The following is a 24317-nucleotide window of genomic DNA, read 5'->3' on the forward strand; positions in this document are numbered from 1 at the left end:
CTCCGGAACTAATGCAGATATTTGCAAACGGTAAACGGCGTTTTTATTCTTTCATGGAATTCTGTGTGATACACCTAAAAAGATCAAAGGGGAAAAATTTGATCATAGTACCACTTTAAAGGTCAGCCATGTTGTTGTTTATGTTAAAAATCAGTTTCTCTACTGACCTAATATTCGGGAACGGGAAAAAATTTTAATAGGATGTTATCAATTTTCTCTTCCCAAGATCAGTCAGACGAGAAAAAGTTGATCCGACGAATCGGCGATCTACATCACACGTTCGTGGCCTGAAATTATCACATGATCGCAACGCCGGGAGTGCTTCTCTTGCTGTGGTTGAACCGCACAACGCCGCAACGGGGTAGCTGCGGTTTTCACGGAATCGTACCCGTTTAGTAGCACAATCTTGTCTCACTGTTTTTGAGAGAACTACAAAATAAAAAAGCCTTAACGATTGCGAACAGATTTTTACCATGTTTAATCAATTTGGTTGGGAGTCGATATAAAACTACTGAGTAAGAAACGACAAGCTATGTAAACAGAGTAGTAAAAGACGAATTCGAAACCGAAAGTGGAAAGCTTTACCAACACGAACCATTAAAACATAATCTAAACTCGCCTGGAAGTAAACTTAAGACTTACCTAAGCCGGCTTGTCCCTTGAGAGCTCTATAGAGTTTTCCATAGCCGGTATCTTCGTTGAACGAGAGACAACATTCGTCTGCATGCACAACAAATACAGCGTAATCCATATCTCTCAAACGGGGAATAGTTTTCTCGACTTCATTAGTAATTTGTCCACCCCTAAACGGATGTTCCACGATTTTCGAAATCTTGAATGCAACCCTCTTTTCAACGGCTTTCAACAGTGATTCCACCTCGCTTAAATTGCATAACTTGTCACAATTAAAAACGTGAATAGTCTTCGCCATGTTTGTAGGCGGAAGTTATTTCTTTCCGAGAAAAACGTATCGGTCACGCATCTAGCATGGGTCACGCAAGCTAAACGCCATTGGCTAAATAGAGTGTGTACACGTGACGTCATCAAATTCTCAAATCCAAAACTAAAGAGCCCCTAAAGGTTTTATCCTTATCAGGCATAAGAGGTACTAAATTTATATTTGTTTACAACTTTCCAGCTCAATAGCGTCTTTCGTTTGGAAACCAGCGCATTTTGAATTTCGGAGTTATGGCGGTGCGTGACATAAAAATATACACTTATCTCGTGATTTTTAACCATTCTAGGAGTTAAAGTATCAGGAAAAGTGCTTTTGTAAATGTTTTTTGTTCGGTTCAGATAATCAGTTGTCTAGATAGCCAAAGTAAATTCCAGATGTTTACACTATTTTCCGGCCGCCATGTTGGAGGACTAAGGAGGTCCTTCCACATGGCGGCTCCATGCTAGGCTCTATAATTTTGCACGGAACATCTCGACGAATATCTCAACTTTGGGACAACGCACACACCTTAAACTCGGAGAACTGTCTTCTTTATTTACCGTCAGGAGCCATAATCGGGGACGGAGACCGTAAGCGCGCGCCGTTCCAAGTATTGGGGTTGTCCCCATGATATGGGACAATAATTCTATTTTTAGAACAAATTGCGCCATCACCTGCGGCACATGCGCGTGCATGCTGCGAGGATTTTTGCGGATGTCGCGCGGGGGAAATGGCGTCCGAAATTCCCGAAATGTTTCATGTTTTTGCCCCACAACTGAACGCGTTTACGTCTGTTGGAATTTTGCTTAAGTATTTTCGTCGTAAGCTGCTCCAGTTTGAGTGAAGTAAGACAGTGTCGAATTTAGGTATGTTCCGCTTTAAGCTTATATATATCGCTGACCAAGTTGTGTTCCGACGGATGCTTCTTTTACATGAGCTGTACATTACTCCACTTTAAATTTCACATATGTTGAAGATTAACAGCTTTTCCATTACACATCAAAAAACTATCTGGATATATTTAGATATAGCAGAGCTTCAGGACTTCATAGTTTCATAGCTCCTCTTGCCACACGCTTGCGAGGAATTTGTCAGTCTATCGCGACCGAAAAGTAAAACACAATAATTGCTAGTTTGAGTTTCGCTTGAATTGTAAGCAAGGCTTGATGTTTCATCGAGGCTTAATAACTTTACGTCCGTAGATACTGCTCAGTTTTATTCGTGTAAAAATCCAGTAAATTCTCTGTTGTCAATGAATGGGAGCGCCCGCCGATGCGTGTTTTGTACAGTCAGTAAACATGACAAATTGTACTTCCGCCGCACTTTCGTGTGAAAGCGTACATCGAACTCAAACAATAGCTCTATAGTTTTTAAATATGTTTAAGATTGATAAATGTTTGAGAACATATTAAAAGCTAAGCTGAAAATATGTGAATAAAGCAGAAACAATCAGCAAAGTTACGATGACGCTTTCTTTAATCAACTTGGAATAACGGTTTCGATTTTGTTGATCGAGTTATCAAAACTCCTTGTCTATTTTCATTTTCGCAATGTAAAACTTCACTATGCTTATGTTGAAGAAACACACATGATGTTAGTAGCCTTTTTTGCATTCGTGAAATTTGTTGCAGCATCTCAGCACAAAAGATAACGAAAGAAATCTTTGTCAAGATTTGTTGACAATTGAAAACACCGACTCGGACTTGAAAGTGCACGAGCTGCACTATGCAAATGAGCTAATTGTACGCGTCAGACTTTCCTTTCAAAAACCTTTGCAAACTCACCAAACAAGCAGAGACAATAAGAAACCATCAAAACAGGTTTTGGTTATGATTAAACATTGTCTGAGAAACTCACAATTTAACTCGATACCAGAGTAGAGAGTTTTCTTGCTATATTCTTAAGCATACGCGTAAGCTTACAACTAGCGTGAGCAGATCTTATTATTCATTCCCAGCGCGAGATTGAAGTCTTGTTTTCGACCCTGAAAAACCCACCTTTTCCGTTAGCTCAGAGCATAAAACTACATATAAGCGCCCTGGTTCGTATTCCTTGCCTTATTCCCTGCCATCGCTGTGAAAAATACGCAAGACAATCTCTCAACTCTCACCATTTGATCACGCAACGTGACAACATCCACGCGAGAGCCCCTGACATGTGCGTGAATCCGCGCGGAAATATGACGTCAGGATGGCGCAATTTGTTCTAAAAATAGAAAAATTGTCCCATATCATAGGTGCCCGCGAATCCCGAGACTTACGGTCTCCGTCCCCGATTATGGCTCCTGTTACCGTCTATAATATCACAATTTCTTGACTTAATCCGCGGAATGGTTTTTGATTTTATTTTTTATTGCGCGACAATGCACAGGCTTTATACCCGTTAACGTGGGGTTTTATGGCGTTATTTCTGCGTTATGAATTAAATACGAGAAACGCAACAAAACTTTGGAGGTATAAATCACTTTTTGCTCTTCATAACACAAATAAACGTCGAGAGCGGGGTCGATAAAGCCTTTCGTTTTAATTTTGTGTCATTGATAACGAAAAATCTAGTTTCCTGACTGAGAGATTGGAATTTTTAAACTTTTTTTTTCCCTTAGTCTTAGGAAATGTTGTGAAAAGTGCTAGCTGTGAAAGTTTAGCTGACCAATTTTACCATTGTGTAAACAATATATACGTGTCGAGTAGTCCTGGTGCAAATAATTGGTATTTGAGATAAGCCATTAGTCATTCCATTAGTCACGCAGGTTACTTTAACTATGCACGACAGTCAGAAGTCACAAGGCTAAACTGTCGAACTGAAAGAAGGGTCTGACGAGGTAAAATGGGAACTTGCTTTTGCCTCCTTTTTTCCCCTGAGAAAACTGGTCTGTGGAAACTGGGACTGGGAACCACAAACATAGGAACGGGACTGGGATTTGGGCGAACGGCAAAATCTGGACTGGAAAATGAGAATTATACCGCTCCCATCCCCCTATCCGGACCATCTTGAAACATCACTGCTAGAATTTCTTCACTCAGTTCAATTTATTTCGTTTCTTCTACAGGTTCTACCGTAATAGATCAAGATCGTTCTTCAAACACCCCACAATAAAGAAACCTCAAAGTATTTGTTTTGAAGGTATAACAAAACCTGAGAGTTGTATTCCTAATCAAAAGTTCAAGATCAAGAACTAATGGCAAACGGCAATGTCAAGTCAGCTTTAGCTAAATTTACTCATTATAGCGTTTGATATAGTGTTCGATATAGTGAGACTTGATGGGTGATAAAGTTTCATTATAACGCTCTTAATTAAGATTAGGTCGCCTCCTAAACAAGCCGGGGTAACTTGATTTACTGAAGTTTATTTTACTACTTGTCAGTTATTTTAAGCATTACTTAATTTGTGCTAGCGTTCTTTTTTTGTTGCTGTCGGTCTATTTAGCACCTACAGCTGTCCCTTAGCCACGCCCAAGTGCGCCTCATACAACGAATGCACCCCATAAAGCAACTCCTCATAAAACCAAGACACCCCACAAAGCAACTCCTCATACAATCAAGACACCACATAAAGCGACTCCTCATACAACTAAGACACCCTAGAAAACAATTCAAGAACTTGCGCCACCAAGGTGTCTCCTTCGCAGTGACCACCAAACGAATGACACCGCTCCCTCCACTGACAAACTTCACTGTAGCCTCAGGAGTTGAATTGTATCGCTCCATTAGGTCTGCTTCGCGTTCACCGCCTGGCAGCCATTGATCCTCTCGCTGCACAATGTCGGCCTCTTGGTAGGAGATCTCTCCATTGCGCATGAGCGTCTCCAGCAGCACAGTGCCCGCCGGGTAGTCATGATTAGTAACAATTGCTGGAGTTAAAACAAACAAGACAATCAATGATTTATCTACTGAATCACAGTGTGAAAGCAAAGCGATACTCCTTTAACTCATTCTCGCTGTAAACAGTGATCCAAATGCTTGTTTTCAGATTTTGGCGGGGCTGTTTATCTTAGTGGCATACTGTCGCAACAAAAGTCAACTGCCCATTTGTGTTCTCTGCCAATCGTAATTTCATTTCATTTGGGGTCTTTATTCGCGCTTATTTACGATATGTAGATCTATAGAAACACGCGCACAGTTGCAAATTCCTTTGAGACTTCGCAACTTTTGAGACATTTGAGATTCTGCATGTTGAACTGCATGCCGCCTAGGTAGCTGCCACCCCTTTCCTAAATCTCTGTCCTAACTATCGATGCGCTTCGCCTCTACCACAGTTTCAAGGCTTTTTAAAATTTTCAAATTGGAAGGAAATTCTCTCACTTCCATATCTAGGTTCTTCTTGCTGATCTCTCAGTTGTTGTGTCTGTTCCCTTCGATCACTGGAGTAGCTTCGCCGGCCTTCATTTTCATCACTCGGCACAAGCTGCTCCTTGTCATCTTCCACCACAAACTGCAAAGAAAACGTCTTTTTTACAAAAGCAATGCATAGTAAAAGGCTTGCCTGTAAGGAAACGTAAACATAGGGCTCTAAACTAGACCTCTTCATCACGCGGTGGCCGGCGCACTACCATACGGCCACTGTACTGCACGTTTCTGAATACAGCGTCTAGTTGAGGCTATATGGAAATAATACACCAGACATGCCAAGAAATAAATGAAAGCAAAGAAAAAAGAGTCATCTTCCGTTCAATTATCATCACAGGCATACCTCTTGATGGTTACCTCTGACGTCTGGCGGAGTGACGTCACGTTCCTCACGTATTGGCATGGGTACTGGCTTTGGTTTTGGCTGATATTCAAACTTCTGTCCTTTCTTGCTTAGATCAAAGTAATGCAGCAGCGCTTTTTCGTGGATCTCTCGGTGTTGTTTGTTCCAAGAAAAGATGAAACTTTTTCGTCCGTCAAGATATTCCTCGGTGAACTGTGAACCCACTTTCCCTCGAGCCCAACGCGAGATCACAGTACGTTCTTCTTCGTCTTCATCTCTGTATTGATCGTCTCCACCAATCACTATTAAGACTCTGTCCCCTTTATGGAGATGAAATACTGTTTCAGTAAAAGCATTTGCAAATAGAACAAGTTCCGAAATCGTTTGCTTCTTCTTCCGAGGAAAGTTTCGTTCATCATCTAATATCTTTAGAGCTTTATAGCTTTCCATTTATTTAATTAGAGATGCTTTTTGGAAGCGTTCGACATTAATTACCAAGGCATTAAAGATCATTTCCAGTCCGTAATGCGGAGTCTCAGCACCCTTATGTTTATAAACATTGTAAGCCTCATTCGATGGAATGCGAATCGATGTTATTCGTTACGAACCACATACCTTATCTTTGAGGCCTTTCAAATTCTTTTTCCAACAGCTTTATTGATTTTCACGGCTGCGAAGTTGTTTCATCAAGTGATATGAGAAAAAACTTTGAAATATCTTCATGTAAGTAGTTGTGAAATGATTACATTTCGTGATTTCTGACATGAAACAAAACTAAAAACGTAAACAAATTCTCGAGAGTACGCAGTACCGACTGGAAATCATATTAATTAAGGAAATGATTACATGGAGATTTAATTAAGAAATTAATTAAGGGGTTAATTACTTGGAGATTTTAGCCCGGTTAGTGGGGGCTGCGATTCTGAAACAATCCCCTTAAAATAAATTGGAAAATAACATAAGAGAGGGCCGGTTTAAGCCCAGGTCTCAGCTCTGGCTGTAAATTCAAGTCCTCGCTGTTTTATTTCCAGCCCGGGTAAACGAACTTAAAAAGCCACAAAAAGCCCATGCAATAATAAGGAATGAAATTTCTGCCCGGTCAGGTTGACTAGTGAACTTGAGCATGGTCAGTGATTCTACTTCATCATTGGTCATTGGTCGTTTCGGAGGCATGTGAGAGAGAGCGCGCGAACCTGGGAGATCAATTTGTGTGTGATCTTTGGGGGATTAAGCTTATCTGGCGAGCTATGCAGTTTTTTCGGTCATTTTACCCGACCATGTCCAAGGAACAAGACAAAGATTACCGCCACGATGAAGACGCCCTTTTGAGAGACGACATGGAATCGACCAACGCAGCAGAAAACACTGAAAAGTCTAAGAACTCGAGCGACTCGCTCGCCGCTATGATCGCCAACATGAATCAGACCATGGTGGCGATGGCGGGAAACATTTCCTCAATGGGAAATGCCTTGAAGAGAATGCATGCTGACACAGCAACACCTTCTAATGCTAAAAGACAAAAAACCACGACTGCTCGTCGCGATGTGCTCAGCGATGAGGCGTCTGGGGATGAATCGGCCGACTCGGCAGACTCGGTAGATTCTAGCGCATTGCTTCAGGTCACTCGTGCTCAACAAGAGCAGGCGCCACCGAAAAGTTTCAGCGAGGTCGAGGACCCCTCGACAAGCTTTTTCGGCAACATTAGTCAGGACTATGATGCCGAAGAAAAGACGTCTGAGGCCGTAACCGCCAAACTGGCAGAATTTGTCAACAAACGTTTCTCAGCTAAACTTGGTGACGGGAAGTACAAGGAGAAACTTGACAAATATGGCCGCGCATCAAACTGTGACAAGGTCACTGTACCAACAGTGAATTCTGAGATTTGGGACAAGCTTACTCATCAAGCTAAACGGAGGGATCTCCGCGTAGCGGCCATTCAGAAGGCAATCACGAAAGTTGGGGCTATCTTGACTGGCTCAGCCACCAAAATTATGGCTGCACTTGCTGACTCGAAAAACTCCAGTATCACCTCAAATCTGGAGGAACTTCTGACCTTCAATACAGATGCTATTGCACTGTTGGGTCACAGTAATCAGAGTTTGTCCCAGCACCGTCGTGATTTAATCACGCCTTGCTTGAACAAGGAATACAGCGCCTTGTGTTCGCCCCACATTCCAATCACTGGGAAATTATTTGGAGATGAACTCCAGTGCCAACTCAACAGTATCAAGGCCTCGAACAAAATTAACAACCTTGCGGCCGGTACTTCTAGTCGCGCTTTCACGACAAACCTGGCAATAACAACAAAAATGGAAAGTCTTTTTTACGCCAGAGGGGAAAGAAACCCCATTACAGCCAGAAAAAACAGTGGGAGAAAAAGAAGCAGTGACTGCAAACTGTCCACTGAACGATTTACTTGACCAGGTAGATGTAAATAATTTTGTATCGTAGGTAGGTAGGTAAAACTTTATTTATGCAGGGTCGCCCATTCAGCACAGTGGCTGGTATCCAGAGGGGCCCTGCTAAATACAATTTCTAAAAATATAAAACGTCTAATAGTTAAAAATAGTTATATAAATAGAGTTAAAAAAAAAAAAACTAACGTCTAGTAGTTGAAATAGTTATATAAAAAGAGTTTAAAAAATTGAAACGAGTTACAAGCATGAACTGGTAGGGAAAAAAATAGATATCATAAATTAGGTGCTATAAATAAAATGGGCTTTGACGAGATTTTTAAAAGAGGAGAGTGATACAGCTTGTTGGATTTTACAAGGTAGTGAATTAAAAAGGGCTGTGCCAGAAAATCTAAAAGTACGTTTGCCAAGGCTAAGTTTGGGTTTGGGTAGATGGAGGTCAGCCTTCCTTCGAGTGTTGTAACCATGTACATTGTAGTTCCTAATGAAATAGTTACTTAAATACTAAGGAACTAAGTTATGCAAACATTTAAAAACTAAAACACATTTGTGGATTTTACGGTTCGTTTCTAAGTCAGTCCACCCTAAAACATTAAAAGTATCTCTAGAAGAGTCACGCTTGAGAATGATACGGGCAGCACGGTTTTGCAACCGCTGCAGACTTTTGCTGGAGCCAACAGACAGTTCACCCCAAGCAGTGTCAGTATAACTTAAGATTGGCTCAATAAGGGTATTGTAGACACACTTCGCTGCTTTAAGAGTGAGGCAAGATCGTATGCGTGCTAGAAGTCCTAGACGCTTATTAACTTTTTTACAAGTAGTGTCTATATGCTCTTTCCAGTGAAGCTGTTCATCGAGCATAGTCCCAAGGTAAGTGAACTTCGTCACTCTCTCTATGTCCTTTCTTTGGATCTGCAGGACAAAGTCTGAGGTGGTCTGCAGCAGTTGTCTTGTTCCAAAGAGTAACCCTTTGGTTTTGCTCTGGTTTAGTATTAGCTTACTGTTCACCAACCACTGCTCAACACGGTTGAGGTCTTCTTGTAAATTTTCCCTGATGTTGCTAACCTCAGATCCAGAATAATAGATAACAGTGTCATCCGCATACATGCTAATCGACGAGTGCAGTAAACATTGAGGCAAATCGTTTATGTGTATCACAAATAATAGAGGCCCCAACAAGGAACCCTGAGGAACACCGAAGTCGAGAGGAAGGCTGGATGGTAACTCCTTTCCATATTGAACTCGCTGCGAGCGGGTGGTGAGATAGTTTCTGAACCAGCCGAGACTGTGCCCTCTAACTCCATAGTGCTCTAGCTTGTGAAGGAGACATTTGTGGTCAACAAGATCGAAAGCCTTTTTTAAGTCAATAAAGGCAGCGCCAGTCAACTGTTGTTTGTCCATGTGTTCTACTATATGATCAACCAAGTGTACAACCGCGGTTTCGGTAGAATGCTTCTTACGGAAGCCGGATTGATATACCGATAGAACTTTGTTAACCTCAAAAAATGCTAACAGTTGAACTTGGACCGCACGTTCCATGACCTTGGAAACGAGGGGGAGAACTGAAATCGGACGATAGTTGTTCTCGTCATCCTTTTTTCCTGCCTTAAAAATGGGAGTTACTTTAGCCTCCTTCCACTGAGATGGGATTTCGCCAGACAAAATTGTGAGGTTTATGAGATAAGTGATTGGCTTGGCTATTACAGAGGATGCGTCTTTGAGGAGTTTTGCGGGGATTTTGTCAAGCCCGGTGGCTTTGGAAGATTTTAGCTTTGACAGCTCATGGCGCACGAAACTGGCGCTAACTTCTTGCAGAGTAAAGTCATTGTTAACTCTGGGGGCTAAAATTCTTGGCAAGGTATGGTCTTTGAAGACGCTGCATAGATTCTTTGCAATTGATGAAAAGAACTTGTTAAAGTTCGTTGCCGACATTGTTTCTGATCCTCCGGACGCAGATTTCTTTTGTTTAGGTAAGATCTTGTTTAGTGTTCGCCACATTTCTTTAGAGCTTTGATCATTTGAGAGCTGGCTGGAGTAATAACAACATTTTTCTTTACGCATTTTTGTGTTCACAGCATTACGTAATCTTTTGTAGTTGCTCCAGTGAAGCTCTTTATTTGTTGACATCGCTTTTTTGTGTTGATGATCACGCTGGTGCATGAGGTCTTTTATTTCTGGCGTTAGCCATGGCACGGATCTTCCGCGGACACGGCGCGTGACAACGGGCGCGTGTTCATCGGCCGCTGTGAGAAATAGGTCTTTGAATGACTGCCACGCATCATTAGGAGTTTGGTCAAGTTCTAAGATATCCCATAGGATGCTGTTTAGATCCTCGCAAAACAAAGCGGGGTCGTAATGTTTATAATTCCTGGCCTCAACAATCCTCGGCGGTGGAAGCGGAATTCTGTGAAGTTTCCTAATTCCAAAAATGGCCGAGTGATCAGAAAAACCGATCGGTAATACTCCAGATACATAAAGTTCAGGCTTTGAAGTAAAAAATAAATCAATAAGAGTTCTAGAATTTTGAGTAATCCTGGTAGGGTCGGTAATGAGCTGCTTCAAGTTGAATAAATTTGCAATGCGCTGGAAAGTTTTGTCGCCGCATTTGGTGAAGTATAATCAAAATTGAAATCACCAAATAGAACAGTTTCGAAACTTTCATTTACGTGGTTATTTAACATTTCCTCCAAGCTGTCCGTAAATGTCGAAGCATCGAGGTTTGGTGGTCTGTAAATAGCCCCAAACAGGATCTTTTTACTGTTCGGTTGTGATAACTCAAACCAAAGAGCTTCGATATTGTCGGCGGGAGTATCGAGGCGATTGAAACTCAAATTATCTGCTATGTAAACAGCTATACCACCCCCATGGCGGTCTCTGTCTCTTCTCATTAGCTGATACCCAGGGAGAGAAAGCTCTACATCCGAGAAAGAGTCATCCAGCCAAGTTTCATTAAGGGACAGGACGTGAAATTGAACTTGTCACAAAACAGCCGCAACTCGTCCATCTTATTTCTCAGACTACAGATGTTGATGTGAAATGCCCGGAGACCTTTCGCCTCGAAAGGCAATGATGTTGCAGGCCCTGGATTTGAAGACACATCGTTAGCCAGGAGTACTAGGTTTGCAGCTAGTGTGATATTCAGAAGTTTCGCGGCAGGGACTAGCTTCGACGTCGGCGCCATTTTAGAAGATGATTTGGAGCTTGACTTCGTTTCGGATGGTGCAGAGTCGATTTTAGGTTGGTTTAGGTCCTGGGATGTCGATAGAATCTGTAGCCTATCATGCGTAGGTAGTTTGGAAGCATTATTGAAGAACTGGACAGCGATTAAACCAACTAAGAGATAGATTATTAGGGAGCGAGAGAAACGTGACCAGCCCGCCATTAGCTGCTTTCTGAGACGAGCTCACTAAACTTGAGGCTACTGCGTGTTACTAAGGTGTTACTAGGTAGCTTATCCCTGCTCTGACAAATTATTTTACTTTGAGAGCAGACTGCTTTAAAGCTGGTCAACTGGTTGATTATGTAGAAAATTGGAAATTGATCACTTCTGATCAGGAGATATTGTCTATGGTTCAGGGCCTACGTATTGAATTTCAATCTATACCTTTTCAAAAGGAAGCTCCATTACAGTGTGTAAAACAATCTGAAATGGATGTCATTAGCACTGAAATTGCAAAACTTCTACATAAGGGTGTCATTGTAGCCACGGGGCATGAGAAAGGAGAGTTCATAACTCCCATTTTCATCAGACCCAAAAAGGATGGTTCTTTTCGGCTAATCCTCAATCTGAAACGGCTTAACATACATGTTGAATATCAACATTTTAAAATGGACACCCTGAGGTCAGCCATAAACATGATGAGGCCAAACTGCTATATGGCCTCCGTTGACCTAAAGGATGCCTATTATTCAGTGCCAATTGCCTATTGTGATAAAAAATACCTGAAGTTTGAATGGATGGGTCAGTTTTACAAATTTACATGCTTTCCCAATCGGCTGGCCTTTTGCCCTCGGAAATTTACAAAACTATTAAAACCAGTTTATGCTACTTTGAGGCAGTCTGGTCACTTATCATCCTCTTATATAGATGATTCATACCTTCAAGGTGATGACTTCAATGACTGTGTCACTAATGTCATAGCCACGATAAAATTGTTTGATTCATTGGGGCTTGTTATCCACCCCTTAAAATCTGTCCTTGTGCCATCACAGAGAATCACCTATTTGGACTTTGTTCTTGATTCGATAGAAATGAAAATTTACCTGACCCAGGACAAAGCTCAGAAACTTAAAGATGCATGTGATAAAATACTTGCCTGCAGCAACCCTTCGATAAGGGAAGTCTCATCGCTGCTGGGCCTTATGACAGCCAGCTTCCTAGCTGTCATGTATGACCCTTTACACTTTAGACTGATTGATATGGATAAAACAAGTGCTTTACAACGTGCTAAGGGGAACTTTGATATGTGCATGCAACTTACAGACACCTCATTAGCTGACATTAAATGGTGGCGAGACTCAGTGCACAGTGCATATAATGTTGTGCAACATGGTAAACCAGAGATTACAATGTTCACAGATGCCTCGTCTTATGGGTGGGGAGCTGTGCTAGGTAGCACCACATCGAGGGGTGCTTGGAGCCCAAGTGAAGCTCTCCATCACATCAATTACCTTGAGATGCTAGCTGTGCACTTTGCCTTAAAAGCCTTTCGTACACACCTTGAAGGCAAACATGTTAGGGTGATGATTGACAACACCACAGCTGTCTCAACACTTGCACACATGGGTACAAGTCACTCGCCATTCTGTAACAATTTAGCCCGCATTATATGGGACTGGTGTCTTGATCATAATATATGGCTGTCTACAGCCCACATCCCAGGAAAGTTGAATGTTCTTGCTGACAAAGAATCCAGAAATACAAACATGGGAACAGAGTGGGCTCTGAACCAAAGTGTGTACTGTGGTGCAGTAGCCAAATTAGGTTTTAAACCTAACATTGACCTGTTTGCTTCAAGGCTAAACTACAAAGTTAAACCATTTGTGGCACACCAACCTGACCCTGAAGCTTTTGCAATAGGTGCATTTACATTATCATGGGAATCATATCTATTTTATGCCTTCCCTCTTTTCAGTCTCATAGCATTAGCTCTTCAGAAAATTCAGGAGGAGGAGGCCACAGGACTCATACTAGTACCCAAGTGGCCAACTCAACCATGGTGGCCGACACTCATGGGAATGGTAATTCAAAATCCTCTGGAACTGCCTCGGAAAAAGGAGCTGATAGTTCAGCCAAGTCAACCAGACTTAGTTCACCCATTACATCCAAAGCTAGTACTGCTCCTATGTCATGTATCCGGGAGCAACTCGAAAGTCAGGGGCTATCAGAGCAGGCTACAGCCCTGGTCATGGACTCGTGGCGAAACCGTACAAAAAAGCAGTATGAACCCTACATTAAGAGATGGAAGCAGTACTGCAGTAAAAGGAAAATGGATCCCTTTTCAGCTTCTGTAGAAACAGGGGTGAATTTCCAAGCCGAGTTGTACCATACTGGTGTAGGATACAGTGCCATTAACACTGCTAGATGTGCTTTGTCAACCTACCTCCTGATTGATGGTTGTAAGAGCTTTGGAAGTCATCCTTTAGTGAGCAGATTCATCAAAGGGGTTTTTGAATCCAGACCTGCTCTTCCTAAATATTCTGAGACATGGGACGTCAAGCAAGTGTTTAGTTATTTACAAACTTTACATCCTCCAGAATCTCTTACATTGAAAGATTTAACTCATAAGTTGGTTATGTTATTGGCTCTATTGTCAGGACAGAGACGCCAAACGCTACACTCTCTGAGTGTGTCAGATATGAAACTAAGCCCTGATAAATGTGTTTTTGTTGTCAAAACATTGTTAAAGACTTCCAGGCCTGGCAGGCACATTTCCAGCCTGGAGTTTGTTGCTTATCAACCAGATCCTCGGCTGTGTGTTCTTACTTACATGCTAGAATATGTTAAGAGGACCAGTGCCTTTAGACAGGGTGCATCTCAGCTGCTTTTAAGTTACAAGAAACCAAATAAGCCAGTCTCGGCAGATACAGTTAGCAACTGGATTAAACACGTACTAAGCAAATCTGGCATTAGCACTAGTCTGTTTAGTGCACATAGCACCAGGTCAGCTTCTACCTCCTCTGCTAAGGTAGCACAGATACCTCTGGATACTATTATGAGGAGTGCTGGATGGTCAAATTATGATACCTATCAGAAATTTTACAACTTGCCAGTTGTCAGCCAAAAAAACTTTGGAAATGAGCTTTTGAGATCTTGTACCCCTTAAGGTCTTGTTATGTGTGCATTGTTCAGCAATACAAAATTGCTTCAGTTTTGTCAACTGACTGTTATTTCTTTTTCTTATGTGTGGCTCCTAGTCACATGGGCTTTAAAGTCTCACGTGACTCCGAAATGACCAATGACCAATGATGAAGTAGAATTCAACAATTAAACGAGACTTACCTGTAAGGTGAAGTTTGATTGGAATTCTACGAGTCATTGGTCGGGAGTGTAGGAGTTACGTGCCCTCCCTATTATACACCATTCTATTTACTGTAATACCCACCCTTTATTCATTTTGTGTGACTACTCGCCAATTTGAAAATTGATCTCCCAAGTTCGCGCGCGCTCTCTCACGTAACTCCTACACTCCCGACCAATGACTCGTAGAATTCCAATCAAACTTCACCTGACAGGTAAGTCTCGTTTAATTGTTGAATTTTCTTTACTAGGAAACAAGACAGCTGCGAAGGAGCAAAGGTTTTTAAAAGTTGAATAAATTGAGGCTAATTTCAAAGCTAAAGTGAAATTCGACAAAGCGACCTTCAACACAGACTTTATACCTGGATGAAGGCCTTCCAAAGTTCAAAAAGTTAAACAAAAGGATTAGTCTGTTCCCGCTTTCTTCGTATGCAATTTTTTTTTTTTTTTTTTTTTTCATTTACGATTCAAGTCTACACAGACCTCGTGTGAATATTAATGCTTTGAAAACGAAAGTAAACTCGCCCCTTGTTACCTCTACTGAAACGGATGAAAAATATACACGTATATTTCTATACATCGAATCTTTAACCACAGATGTATTGATTTATGTGTGCTCTGTTGCCCTTGCCGGTGAAATAAATCGACTTCTAATACTTCCGACTTAGAGTGCTAAACTAACCTGTAGCCTCCTGTAACGCTTTGTAGATCTTCGCGTAGCCAATACCAGCGTTTTCTTCGTTGATTGAGAGCCGAGATTCATGAGCATGAACGACAAATGTGGCAACATCCATCTGTAGCTGAGGAATAGTGTTTTCACATATCTCCGCCATGCTGTTCAGGCGAAAATTGAGCTTTTCTATCGAAATATCGAGACCATGTTTCTCGTCCACTTCGAGTAAAAACGTTTCCACAACATCCAGGTTATAAAGCTCATCACAGTTAAAAAGGTAAACCTTCTGACTCGACCGTTCCTCCATGTCAGAAACTATTCTTCACTGAATTGAAAGCTTATTCCCTGACGTTTTGTTTACCAACGACGCTATTTCGCTTTTACATGACGTCAATTCTGGGAATGACCTTTACATACGTTTTCTGCGAAATTCATCGGCAATAGACAGTCACGCAACGCCCTCCCCTGATTCCGTGATCGTTTGAACAGAAAGCGTGAACTTGTCACAAATTGTAAAGGACGTCTGCAAAACCCGAATAGCGAATAGCGAATAGGGCGAAAAAAAGTATTTCATATGAAGCTATCTTGGACTCATATAAGTTAGTGTTCGAGGTTAAGTACAGTATTTTTATAGTTTGATTTCTCGGTTTCCCTATTCCGTAAAGTTTTCAGGCCAGCAGGATGGTTTTCGACCGACTAGGTTCGTAATTTCCTCTTAATATCAGCCAGACAATTGCCATTCGCCGATCAGATTGCAGAGGATTATAAAGGTGCGCCATTTCTTTACATTTTGTTTAATTAGCGACTTTGCTCAGAAAAGGAATCATACAATATACAGATTGACTTCAGATCGGATGTTTAAAGAGCTTGTGGAAATATTCAGCGGAAATTTTAGCTCTTTGTGAGTAATATTGAAAGAAATATTAGGTTTAAAAACCTACACAATTTGTGTGGCAAAAGCGCTAATATAGCTCATACATTCTTTAGTAAATTTGAGCTTTTTTTTTTCAAACCCATGCCTGATTAGACAAAAAGCCTAAAACACCGGGGCTCAAATTTCCAGAGGAAGTTATTCGTGTCGTGTTCTTTATATATTCAGAACTGATATGTAGCTTGATCATTCCACCTTAGGCCCAGTTCAGACGCCGAACTTTTCATGAGCCGAACCTGATACGTTGAATTAAGTACATGAAAAGTTCGGCGTCTGAATCAGTTAAGAACAGCTATTTGAATTTGGAGCGGCTCAGCCGTTCTTCCCGCCTAGCTCAGCCGGGAATTTCGGCTTTGGAACGACTTTGATTCAGACGTCGAACTTTTCATGTGCTGAACCTAATGCATATGCATACACCTTGCCTGAAAACCACTGATTTTTTTTATGTGTTTTGGTTCAAACTAAATTAAGTTCGGTGAATTAAGTTCGACGTCTGAATCAACAGGCGTACTTTTGACATATAATTTGGGTCGATCGAAATTCGAATTAAGTTCGGCTCGTGGAAAGTTCAGCGTCTGAACTGGGCCTTACCGATATCAAATGAAGGCCGATTTTTGTCCGTTGTACATGCTAAAAATAAATTTATCAACCGAGGACAGTAATAGGTCCCAAGTTGATGTGCAGTTAAGCGTTATCTCTCATCAACATGAAAGCCTATTCGCAGTGTGCACGTTTTTACTTTGTCAATATGAAGTCCTGCTGACAGAGCAGCATAGATTCATACCCAACAAGTAGTATAAGGCATTCAACAGTTTTTGTCCCCCCCCCCCCCTCCCCCATTTGCTACTATTCACCACTATATTCGCCTCTTTTCGCGACTGTTCGCCACTATTCGCCAACATTCGCGTTTGTTCGCCACTATTCGCGACTGTTCGCCTCTATTCGCACTATTCGAGTCTATTCGCACTATTCGTACCATTCCCTATTCGCTATTCGCGACTATTCGCTATTCGAGGCTTTTCTAGATACCCGAAAGTTTCCTATATCTCTTTATGCCATAAGGCACATAAGGCTACCCGAAAGTTTGGAGTATATACACACCGTAGAGAGAGACTGCGAGATCAAAGTATCTTGTCCAAAAACAGAACGCAAAGACCGCAATGTGCGCCCAAACTCTGACCTTTGGATCCCGGCGGATTCAAACGGTAAGATTCGGTAAAAAGTCGTAAAACATACTGATGTTATATTCGTTACATCATCAGCAAGTCTTTATTTGGTGGATACATTTTTCATCCCATCTAACGGTAATCACTAGCGCTTCCTCCTTTGATCGTGCCTATAACAAAACTCTCGATCGTGATTGGTTCTCCGCGCGCCTATTTGTCACGCAATCGGCGCGCGATCACGTGGGTGTCCAATTGCAGGTATCCAATTTCAACTTTTTGTAATTGGATACCTGTAATTGGATACTCACGTGATTTGCACGTCAATTGCGCGCGCTTTAATGGCTTCTTTCGCAATGTTTCGTCCAGTTTTCAAAACTTATGGAAAGCGCTACAGACGTTTTCGCTCAAAAGAAATTCTCAAAAGACATTTTTAATTCCGAAATTTGTTATAGGTACGACTAATTAGTAATTGGACCTCTTGTCGTACAATTCAGGGAGTAATCGAGCTCGTAATTTCAAATCGGCTTCACGCTTCGCGCTCGTCCGATTTTGAAATTACTCGCGCGATTACTCCCTGAATTGTACTCCACTCGGTCCAATTACTATTTCGAATCGGACTCCACTCAGTCCTATTATACCATTACTTACAAATGTTGTACATGTAAACATTTCCCCTCCGTTTGATTTAAAGTTTACTGGCCTCACTCCCATGCTTTTCTTAAACCAGCTTAGTGCAAAAAGTGTTGTATACTTATTTGATCATTAACGATAACAAGAGATTTCTCTTTGGCTAGATTGATGTTAGGAATGGCGAATACAAATATATTTCCTATTCCTGAAACAGCGCTAAAGTAACTGTTTCTTTGCTTATTTTAGTTTTAATTTCTGGTATTGATGGTATTCAGAGTAATCGATTACGTTTCGTTAAAGAAATAGTAATACGAAACCTCGCCAGGATAAATCTAGGAATTTCTTCACACACCTTCAAATTGAATAAATCTTGTTCAAAGTATTAATTAGTTTCAAGGTATAACATGGAACCTAATTTAAAACTGTTGCACCACAAATACTAAGCAATACCACAAAGTGGGAGTTACAGGACGAAAACTGTCCAGAGTGTTTCCCTTTTTTCTGCTATAATATTCACAATTTATCTCAATTAGGAGGGTGGCTAGCTATCTAATCCACCCCCCTCCCCCCTTTAAATACGCCCCTGCTTCAGTGCAGGTGCAGAGTCCCCTTGGAAATGCCAGTCACTATAGACCTTCCTTGCTGTGCAACATGTGCGAGGCCTAGTATATGTATCGTTACTAAATGCTATTCATACTAAAGGTCGCCTCCCAAAGGACATCGGCTAACTTTTATTTAAGTTACTTATTAATTTGTTCTGGGAGGCGCGGTGGCCTCATTGTTAGTGCGCTAGCTCGTCTCCGGATCGAGCGGTCCGGGTCGAGCCCTGGCCGGGGACATTGTGTTGTGTTCTTGGGCAAGACGCTTTATTCTCACAGTGCCTCTTTCCACCCAGATATATAAATGGATACCGGCGAACTTAATGCTAGGGGTAACCCTGCGATGGACTAGCATCCCATCCAGGGGGGAGTGGAAATACTCCTAGCCGCTTCATGCTACGGAAACCGGGATAAGCTCCGGCCTGATAGGCCACTAGGCTCGTACACAGACTTTACCTACCTATCTATTAATTTATTATCCTATTTATTTTGTGCTCACGTTCCTTTTTATTTGTTTTGGTGCTTTGCAATTTAACACCCGCACTATACAGTCAAAAATCTACGCCTAAGTGGCTCTCACACAACGAGTTGGCCCCTCCCACACAATTCGTCATACTTCACCACATATCACGCCACAGCTGAAGCACCTGCGCCACCGCGAAGGTTTCTCCTTAGTGATAACACAACTATAGCTAATCGTGCCGCTGCCTTTACTGACAAACTTCACTTTAGCCTCAGGAGTTAACCCGTGTTGTTCCTTTAGGTCTGCCTTGTAGTTATCCGGTGGCTGCCATTCATCCACCCGCTTCACAACGTCTGGCGCTTGGTAGGAGATCTCTCCATAACGCATGCTCGTCTCCAACAGCACTGTGCCCGCCGGGTAATCGGTAATAGCTGGAATTAAAACAAACAAAACAATTTTGATACAGAGATCAAGCACCCATGAAAACTCTGGCCTGTGTTATCCCGCAAGACGGTTTTTAATGATTTTTGGTGTTAGCTTTTGATTTGTTATACGTGTTTATATCTCTATTTATTAAGTTAGTTTGCTTTAAATCTAGTACACATGACCTAATGTTATTAATTGTATCCTATAGATAGCTGCTCAACATCTTTAGCCGTATGGTTGTTATAAGCAGATAATACTACATTTGTAAGCTTCAAATTAATGTAATCTTCTTTATTTCCTTTTTAGTATAAATAAATGTTGTTGTTGTTGTTCTTGTCTAGGTTTGCATTACATATAAGACCCACGGGAAAATTATGAAACGATGGGTTTGTGTCACTCTCAAGAATTCATGTCACGTCATGCTATTCCTCTACTCCATTTTTTCCCTATTTTTAGCGCTCTAATTTGATTCTCAGGAAGATCAAGTAATCAAATCTGACAGTTTGCAGATAAGTTACTTTGGAAACGGTTCATGCAGGCAAAACGCTACCCCATTAACCCATTTTTGCTGTAAAAAGCAATGCCCGGCAAGCGTGGTTCACGTGAGATCATGACAACGTTGTTCTTTCGGTGACATCATTATGATTCCTGGCGTAAACGGAACTTAAAACTACCAATGTAGTGACAGCCACTCGTTAGAACTAACATTGTTTTTTGGCTTACAGAACCTCAGATATCAAGGGCTTAGTCCCTCATTCTATTTAGCTGCAATCCCTCTCCTTAACTCCTTCTTCGCAATTTAAATTGGTGTCGCTGCTACCATTTTTTCAACCCTTTTTAAATTAGAAGGGAAATCCTCTCACTTCCATAACTAGCTTCTCCCAACTGACTCCTCAGCCCTTTTGTCTGTCCAAAGAACTGCAAAGAAACCAAGCTTTTCAGTACAGTATCTAATTCTTTCCTACTTATTTCTTCCCTCATATTTCTCCCTGCAAAACATTGGTTAAAGGAAAAGAATAAATCCAACACCAACCTTGAGCATGTTTCCCTGGATTATTCGCAGATCACGATGTTGATGTTATACCATTAAGAAGGCATAAAGATAATGTCACTTCAATTTGATATATAGATCTGCCCGGGCCGGCAAAATAAAATATCTGCCCGGCTCGTGTACTGATACCTTGTCACATGTAATTCATATGCATGCAATATGCTACCATTGATTTTCTTTGTTTGTATCGACCTTCATTTTAATTACCATTCCCAGAAATATGACACAGAAGTCAAGTGGCTCTTGAAGATGAGGCAACTACTTTAGGGGACGGAGGTCCTAATCCTCAAGATCGGCCAGTCTACCACAGATTCCTCCCCTCCCTCTCCACAACCATTTTTAGCAGACTGCCTTACCAATTTGACCGTACCAATTTATACGTCCGGGTAAACAGAAGCACTATGTATGGTAAAGGGCTTGCCTATGAAGGCAACGCAAACATCGGGCTCGAACGTAGACTTCAGGCGGGGTCCGACGTACTACCATTCGGTCACTGTACTGCACCTTTCTGAATCCAGCGTTTAGTCGAGGTTATATAGAAATAATGCACTAAATCATACCAAGAAATAAATGAAAGCAAAATAAATAGATTCCTCTGCCGTTAAATTATCATTATAGGCATACCTCTTGTTGAGTACCTCCCGCTGCCGGTACATGCGGAGTGACGTCAGGTTGTTCACGTACGCGTATTGGTAAGGGCACTGGCTCTGGTTTTGGTTGATCAAATTTCTGTCCTTTCTTGCTTGGATCAAAGTAATGCAGCAGCGCTTTTTCGTGGATCTCTCGGTGTTGTTTGTTCCAAGAAAAGATGAAACTTTTTCGTCCGTCAAGGTATTCCTCATTGAACTGTGAACCCACTTTCCCTCGAGCCCAACGCGAGATCACAGTACGTTTTTCTTCGTCTTCATCTCTGTATTCATCGTCTCCACCAATCACTATTAAGACTCTGTCCCCTTTATGGATATGAAATACTGTTTCAGTAAAAGTATTTGCAATGAGAACAAGTTCCGAACCGTTTGCCTCTACTTCCGAGGAAAGTTTCGTTCATTATTTAATATCTTTAGAGCTTTATAGCTTTCCATTTATTTAATTAGAGATGCATTTTGGACTCGTTCGACGTCAGTTACCAAGGCATTAAAGATCATTTCCAGTCCGTAATGCGCAGTCTCAGCACCCTTATGTTTATAAACATTGTAAGACTCATTCGATGGAATGCGAATCGATGTTATTCGTTACGAACCACATACCTTATCTTTGAGACCTTTCAAATTCTTTTTCCAACGGCTTCATTGATTTTTACAGCTGCGAAGTTGTTTCATCAAGTGGCATGAGAAAGTCGAATTTACCTCATGTAAGTAGATGTGAAATGTTTACATTTTGTGATGTCTTACATGAAACAAAACAAAAAAACGTAAACAAATTCTCGAGAGTGCGCAGTACCGACGGGAAATCATGTTAATTAAGCGAATGATTACATGGAGATTTAATTAAGACATTAATTAAGAGGGGGATTACTTGGAGATTTTAGCCCGGTTAGTGGGAGCTGCGATTCTGAAACAAAGCCCTTACAATAAATTGGAAAATAACATAGGAGAGGGCCGGTTTCAGTCTAGGTCTCAGCTCCGGCTGATCACAGTACGTCCTTCTTCGTCTTCACCTTCGTAATGATCATCTCCACCAATCACTATTAACACTTTGTCTGCTTTATGAACATAAAATGCCGTTTAAGTAAGGGTATTTTGAAGGAGAACGAGTTAACACCGTTTCCCTCTGTTTCCGAGGGAAGTTCGTTCATTATTCCGAGAAACTAATTTTTAAAACGTTCGAGGGTAGCTCGAAAGGGGTGATTACATGGAGATTTTAGCCCGGTTTGGGGGGGGGGGGGGAGGGGTGGGGGACTGCTTGCAAATTCAGTCCAGCTTCTGAAACAAAGACAGCTGCCAAGGAGAAAAGGTTTTAGCGGAATAAAGGCCATAAAATTAAGAATCTTTTCCTATGTCTAGCTAATTACAAAACTAAAATGGAATTCAACAAACAACAGTGACCTTTAATGTATACCTGCGATGATGTCTTCAATGCAGACTTAAGTTAATACGTGGTTAAGAACCTTCCGAAGTTCAAAACGTCAAACAAAGGTTTATTCTCTTCCCGCTTTCCTCTTATGCAAATTTCATCTTCATATAAGATTCAAGTCAGTACAAGTCTACCATGTGACCTCGTGCGAATATTAATTCTTTGAAAACGAAAGTGTTCTTCACTTATTTCAAAACTCGCCCCTTGCTACCTCTTCTGAAACGGATGAAACATATACACGTGTATTTCTATACATCGAATCTTTAACCACAGATGTATTGATTTATGTGTGGTCTGTTGCCTTCGTTGGTAAGATAAATCAAGTTTTTATACTTCTGGACTATAGTGCTAAACTAACCTGTGACCTCCAGTAACGCTCTGTAGATCTTTGCGTAGCCAATACCGGCGTTTTCTTCGTTGATTGAGAGCCGAGATTCGTGAGCATGAACGACAAATGTGGCAATGTCCATCTGTAGCTGAGGAATGATGTTTTCACAAATCTCCGCCATGCTGTTCAGGCGAAAATTGAGCTTTTCTATCGAAATATCGAGACCATGTTTCTCGTCCACTTCGAGTAAGAACTTTTCCACGACATCCAGGTTGTAAGTCTTATCACAGTTAAAAAGGTAAACCTTCTGACTCGACCGTTCCGCCATACCATAAACTATTCTTCACTGAATTGAAAGCTTATTCCCTAATGTTATGCTTACCAGCGACGCTATTACGCTTTTACATGACATCAATTCTGGGAATGACTTTTGTTTACTTTTTCCGCGAGATAGACGGTCACGCTTGAACGGAAGGTGTGACCTTGTCACAAATTTTAATTTGTTGGGATTACAATGTGAAATATTTCATTCTGAAAACTGTTTTTCCGATTTTCAAATCCCAAAGTTAATCATACCGTACTTAGGCTTGATGAACAATTAAAATGGGTATAAAACCCGCGTGTTGTTTTTACCCGCTGACAGAAATTTGCCATTTAAAAACCCAAACATATATGAGCCTGTTAAGCCAAGCAAGAAAAAGCAATATCAAGCAGCTTCATATATGTGGGTTACAGTTATATTATGAACTCCTGTCTGTAGAGGCAAACACTACAACCAAGTTGTTCGGGACCACGATAATAATAATAATAATAATAATAATAATAATAATAATTTTTATTATAATAATAATAATAATAATAATAATAATACATAATACATAATATTTTAAGAGGAAGCCTCCAATCACCATAAGGTGGTTTTCAGGAAGGTCCTCTGAGAAAGTAAATGTTAAACCTTTAAAAATACAATAAAAAGGAGAAGAACCTATGCGGTAAGCTAACTAAGATTAAAAACTAAAACAAGAATTAAAATACTAATAACTAAGGTAAAATGGTTCAATAAAAACTGTTTCAGTTTGTATTTAAAAATAGTCTTCGGCATCAGTTTCCTTAAAGCACTTGGTAGTGTGGCCTAGTCGTTAATGGCTTTATAACATGTTTTGCTTTTTTCCGAGTCCGTTCTTGGCCTACTGACTTTGGGCATGTAGCCATTTCGGGTATTATAACCGTGTTGTTGGTTCATGGTGGATCTGAATACACCGAAATGTTCGGGGATGCCACCTTTCATTGCATCTTGCATAACACAACACCGATGACCGAACCGCCTCGCATGTAAAGATACCCACCGCAACGACGTCAGAGCCTCTGCTGATGACATTTTCGACTTAACGATCTTCTTCGCAAAGCGATCTTGAA

The 24317-nt window shown here is 41.2% G+C and overlaps 3 protein-coding genes across 3 annotated transcripts in view; all 3 read right to left on the reverse strand.

The window, feature by feature from the left end:
* Positions 1-968, reverse strand: part of LOC110044202 (uncharacterized) — a 10580-nt gene extending 9612 nt beyond the window's left edge. The window contains exon 1 of the mRNA XM_089293345.1: positions 643-968. Coding sequence (XP_089149471.1) covers positions 643-931 — 289 coding nt within the window. The 5' untranslated portion in view covers positions 932-968. The remainder of the gene's footprint in view (positions 1-642) is intronic.
* Positions 969-2814: 1846 nt separating this feature from the next.
* LOC110044255 (uncharacterized) lies at positions 2815-15783 on the reverse strand. The gene is made up of 4 exons (XM_020749778.2): positions 15244-15783; positions 5628-5947; positions 5240-5369; positions 2815-4788 (listed from the first exon to the last, which is right to left on the reverse strand). The coding sequence occupies exons 1-4, from the start codon at positions 15539-15541 to the stop codon at positions 4361-4363; spliced, it is 1176 nt and encodes a 391-aa protein (XP_020605437.1). The 5' UTR covers positions 15542-15783; the 3' UTR covers positions 2815-4360.
* A 229-nt stretch (positions 15784-16012) lies between these two features.
* On the reverse strand, positions 16013-23352 carry LOC110044198 (uncharacterized). The gene is made up of 4 exons (XM_020749704.2): positions 22932-23352; positions 21125-21453; positions 20313-20367; positions 16013-19454 (listed from the first exon to the last, which is right to left on the reverse strand). The coding sequence occupies exons 1-4, from the start codon at positions 23227-23229 to the stop codon at positions 19171-19173; spliced, it is 966 nt and encodes a 321-aa protein (XP_020605363.1). The 5' UTR covers positions 23230-23352; the 3' UTR covers positions 16013-19170.
* Positions 23353-24317: the final 965 nt, after the last annotated feature.

The sequence above is a fragment of the Orbicella faveolata genome, unplaced genomic scaffold, assembly GCF_042242905.1.
Source record: "Orbicella faveolata isolate gen_17 unplaced genomic scaffold, um_ofav_v1 contig_25, whole genome shotgun sequence".
NCBI lineage: Eukaryota > Metazoa > Cnidaria > Anthozoa > Scleractinia > Merulinidae > Orbicella > Orbicella faveolata.

Bases quoted from the DNA above. Each gene is read 5' to 3' on its own strand.
- LOC110044255 (XM_020749778.2), bottom strand. From the start codon at position 15,541: ATGGAGGAACGGTCGAGTCAGAAGGTTTACCTTTTTAACTGTGATGAG. The intron at 5,948-15,243 runs GTTAGTTTAGCA...ATCTCCATAAAG, and splicing joins AGCGTTACAGGAGGCTACAG to GGGACAGAGTCTTAATAGTG. The intron at 5,370-5,627 runs GTATGCCTGTGA...TTTTCTTTGCAG, and splicing joins TCAGAGGTAACCATCAAGAG to TTTGTGGTGGAAGATGACAA.
- LOC110044198 (XM_020749704.2), bottom strand. From the start codon at position 23,229: ATGGCGGAACGGTCGAGTCAGAAGGTTTACCTTTTTAACTGTGATAAG. The intron at 21,454-22,931 runs GTTAGTTTAGCA...ATATCCATAAAG, and splicing joins AGCGTTACTGGAGGTCACAG to GGGACAGAGTCTTAATAGTG. The intron at 20,368-21,124 runs GTATGCCTATAA...GTTTCTTTGCAG, and splicing joins CGGGAGGTACTCAACAAGAG to TTCTTTGGACAGACAAAAGG.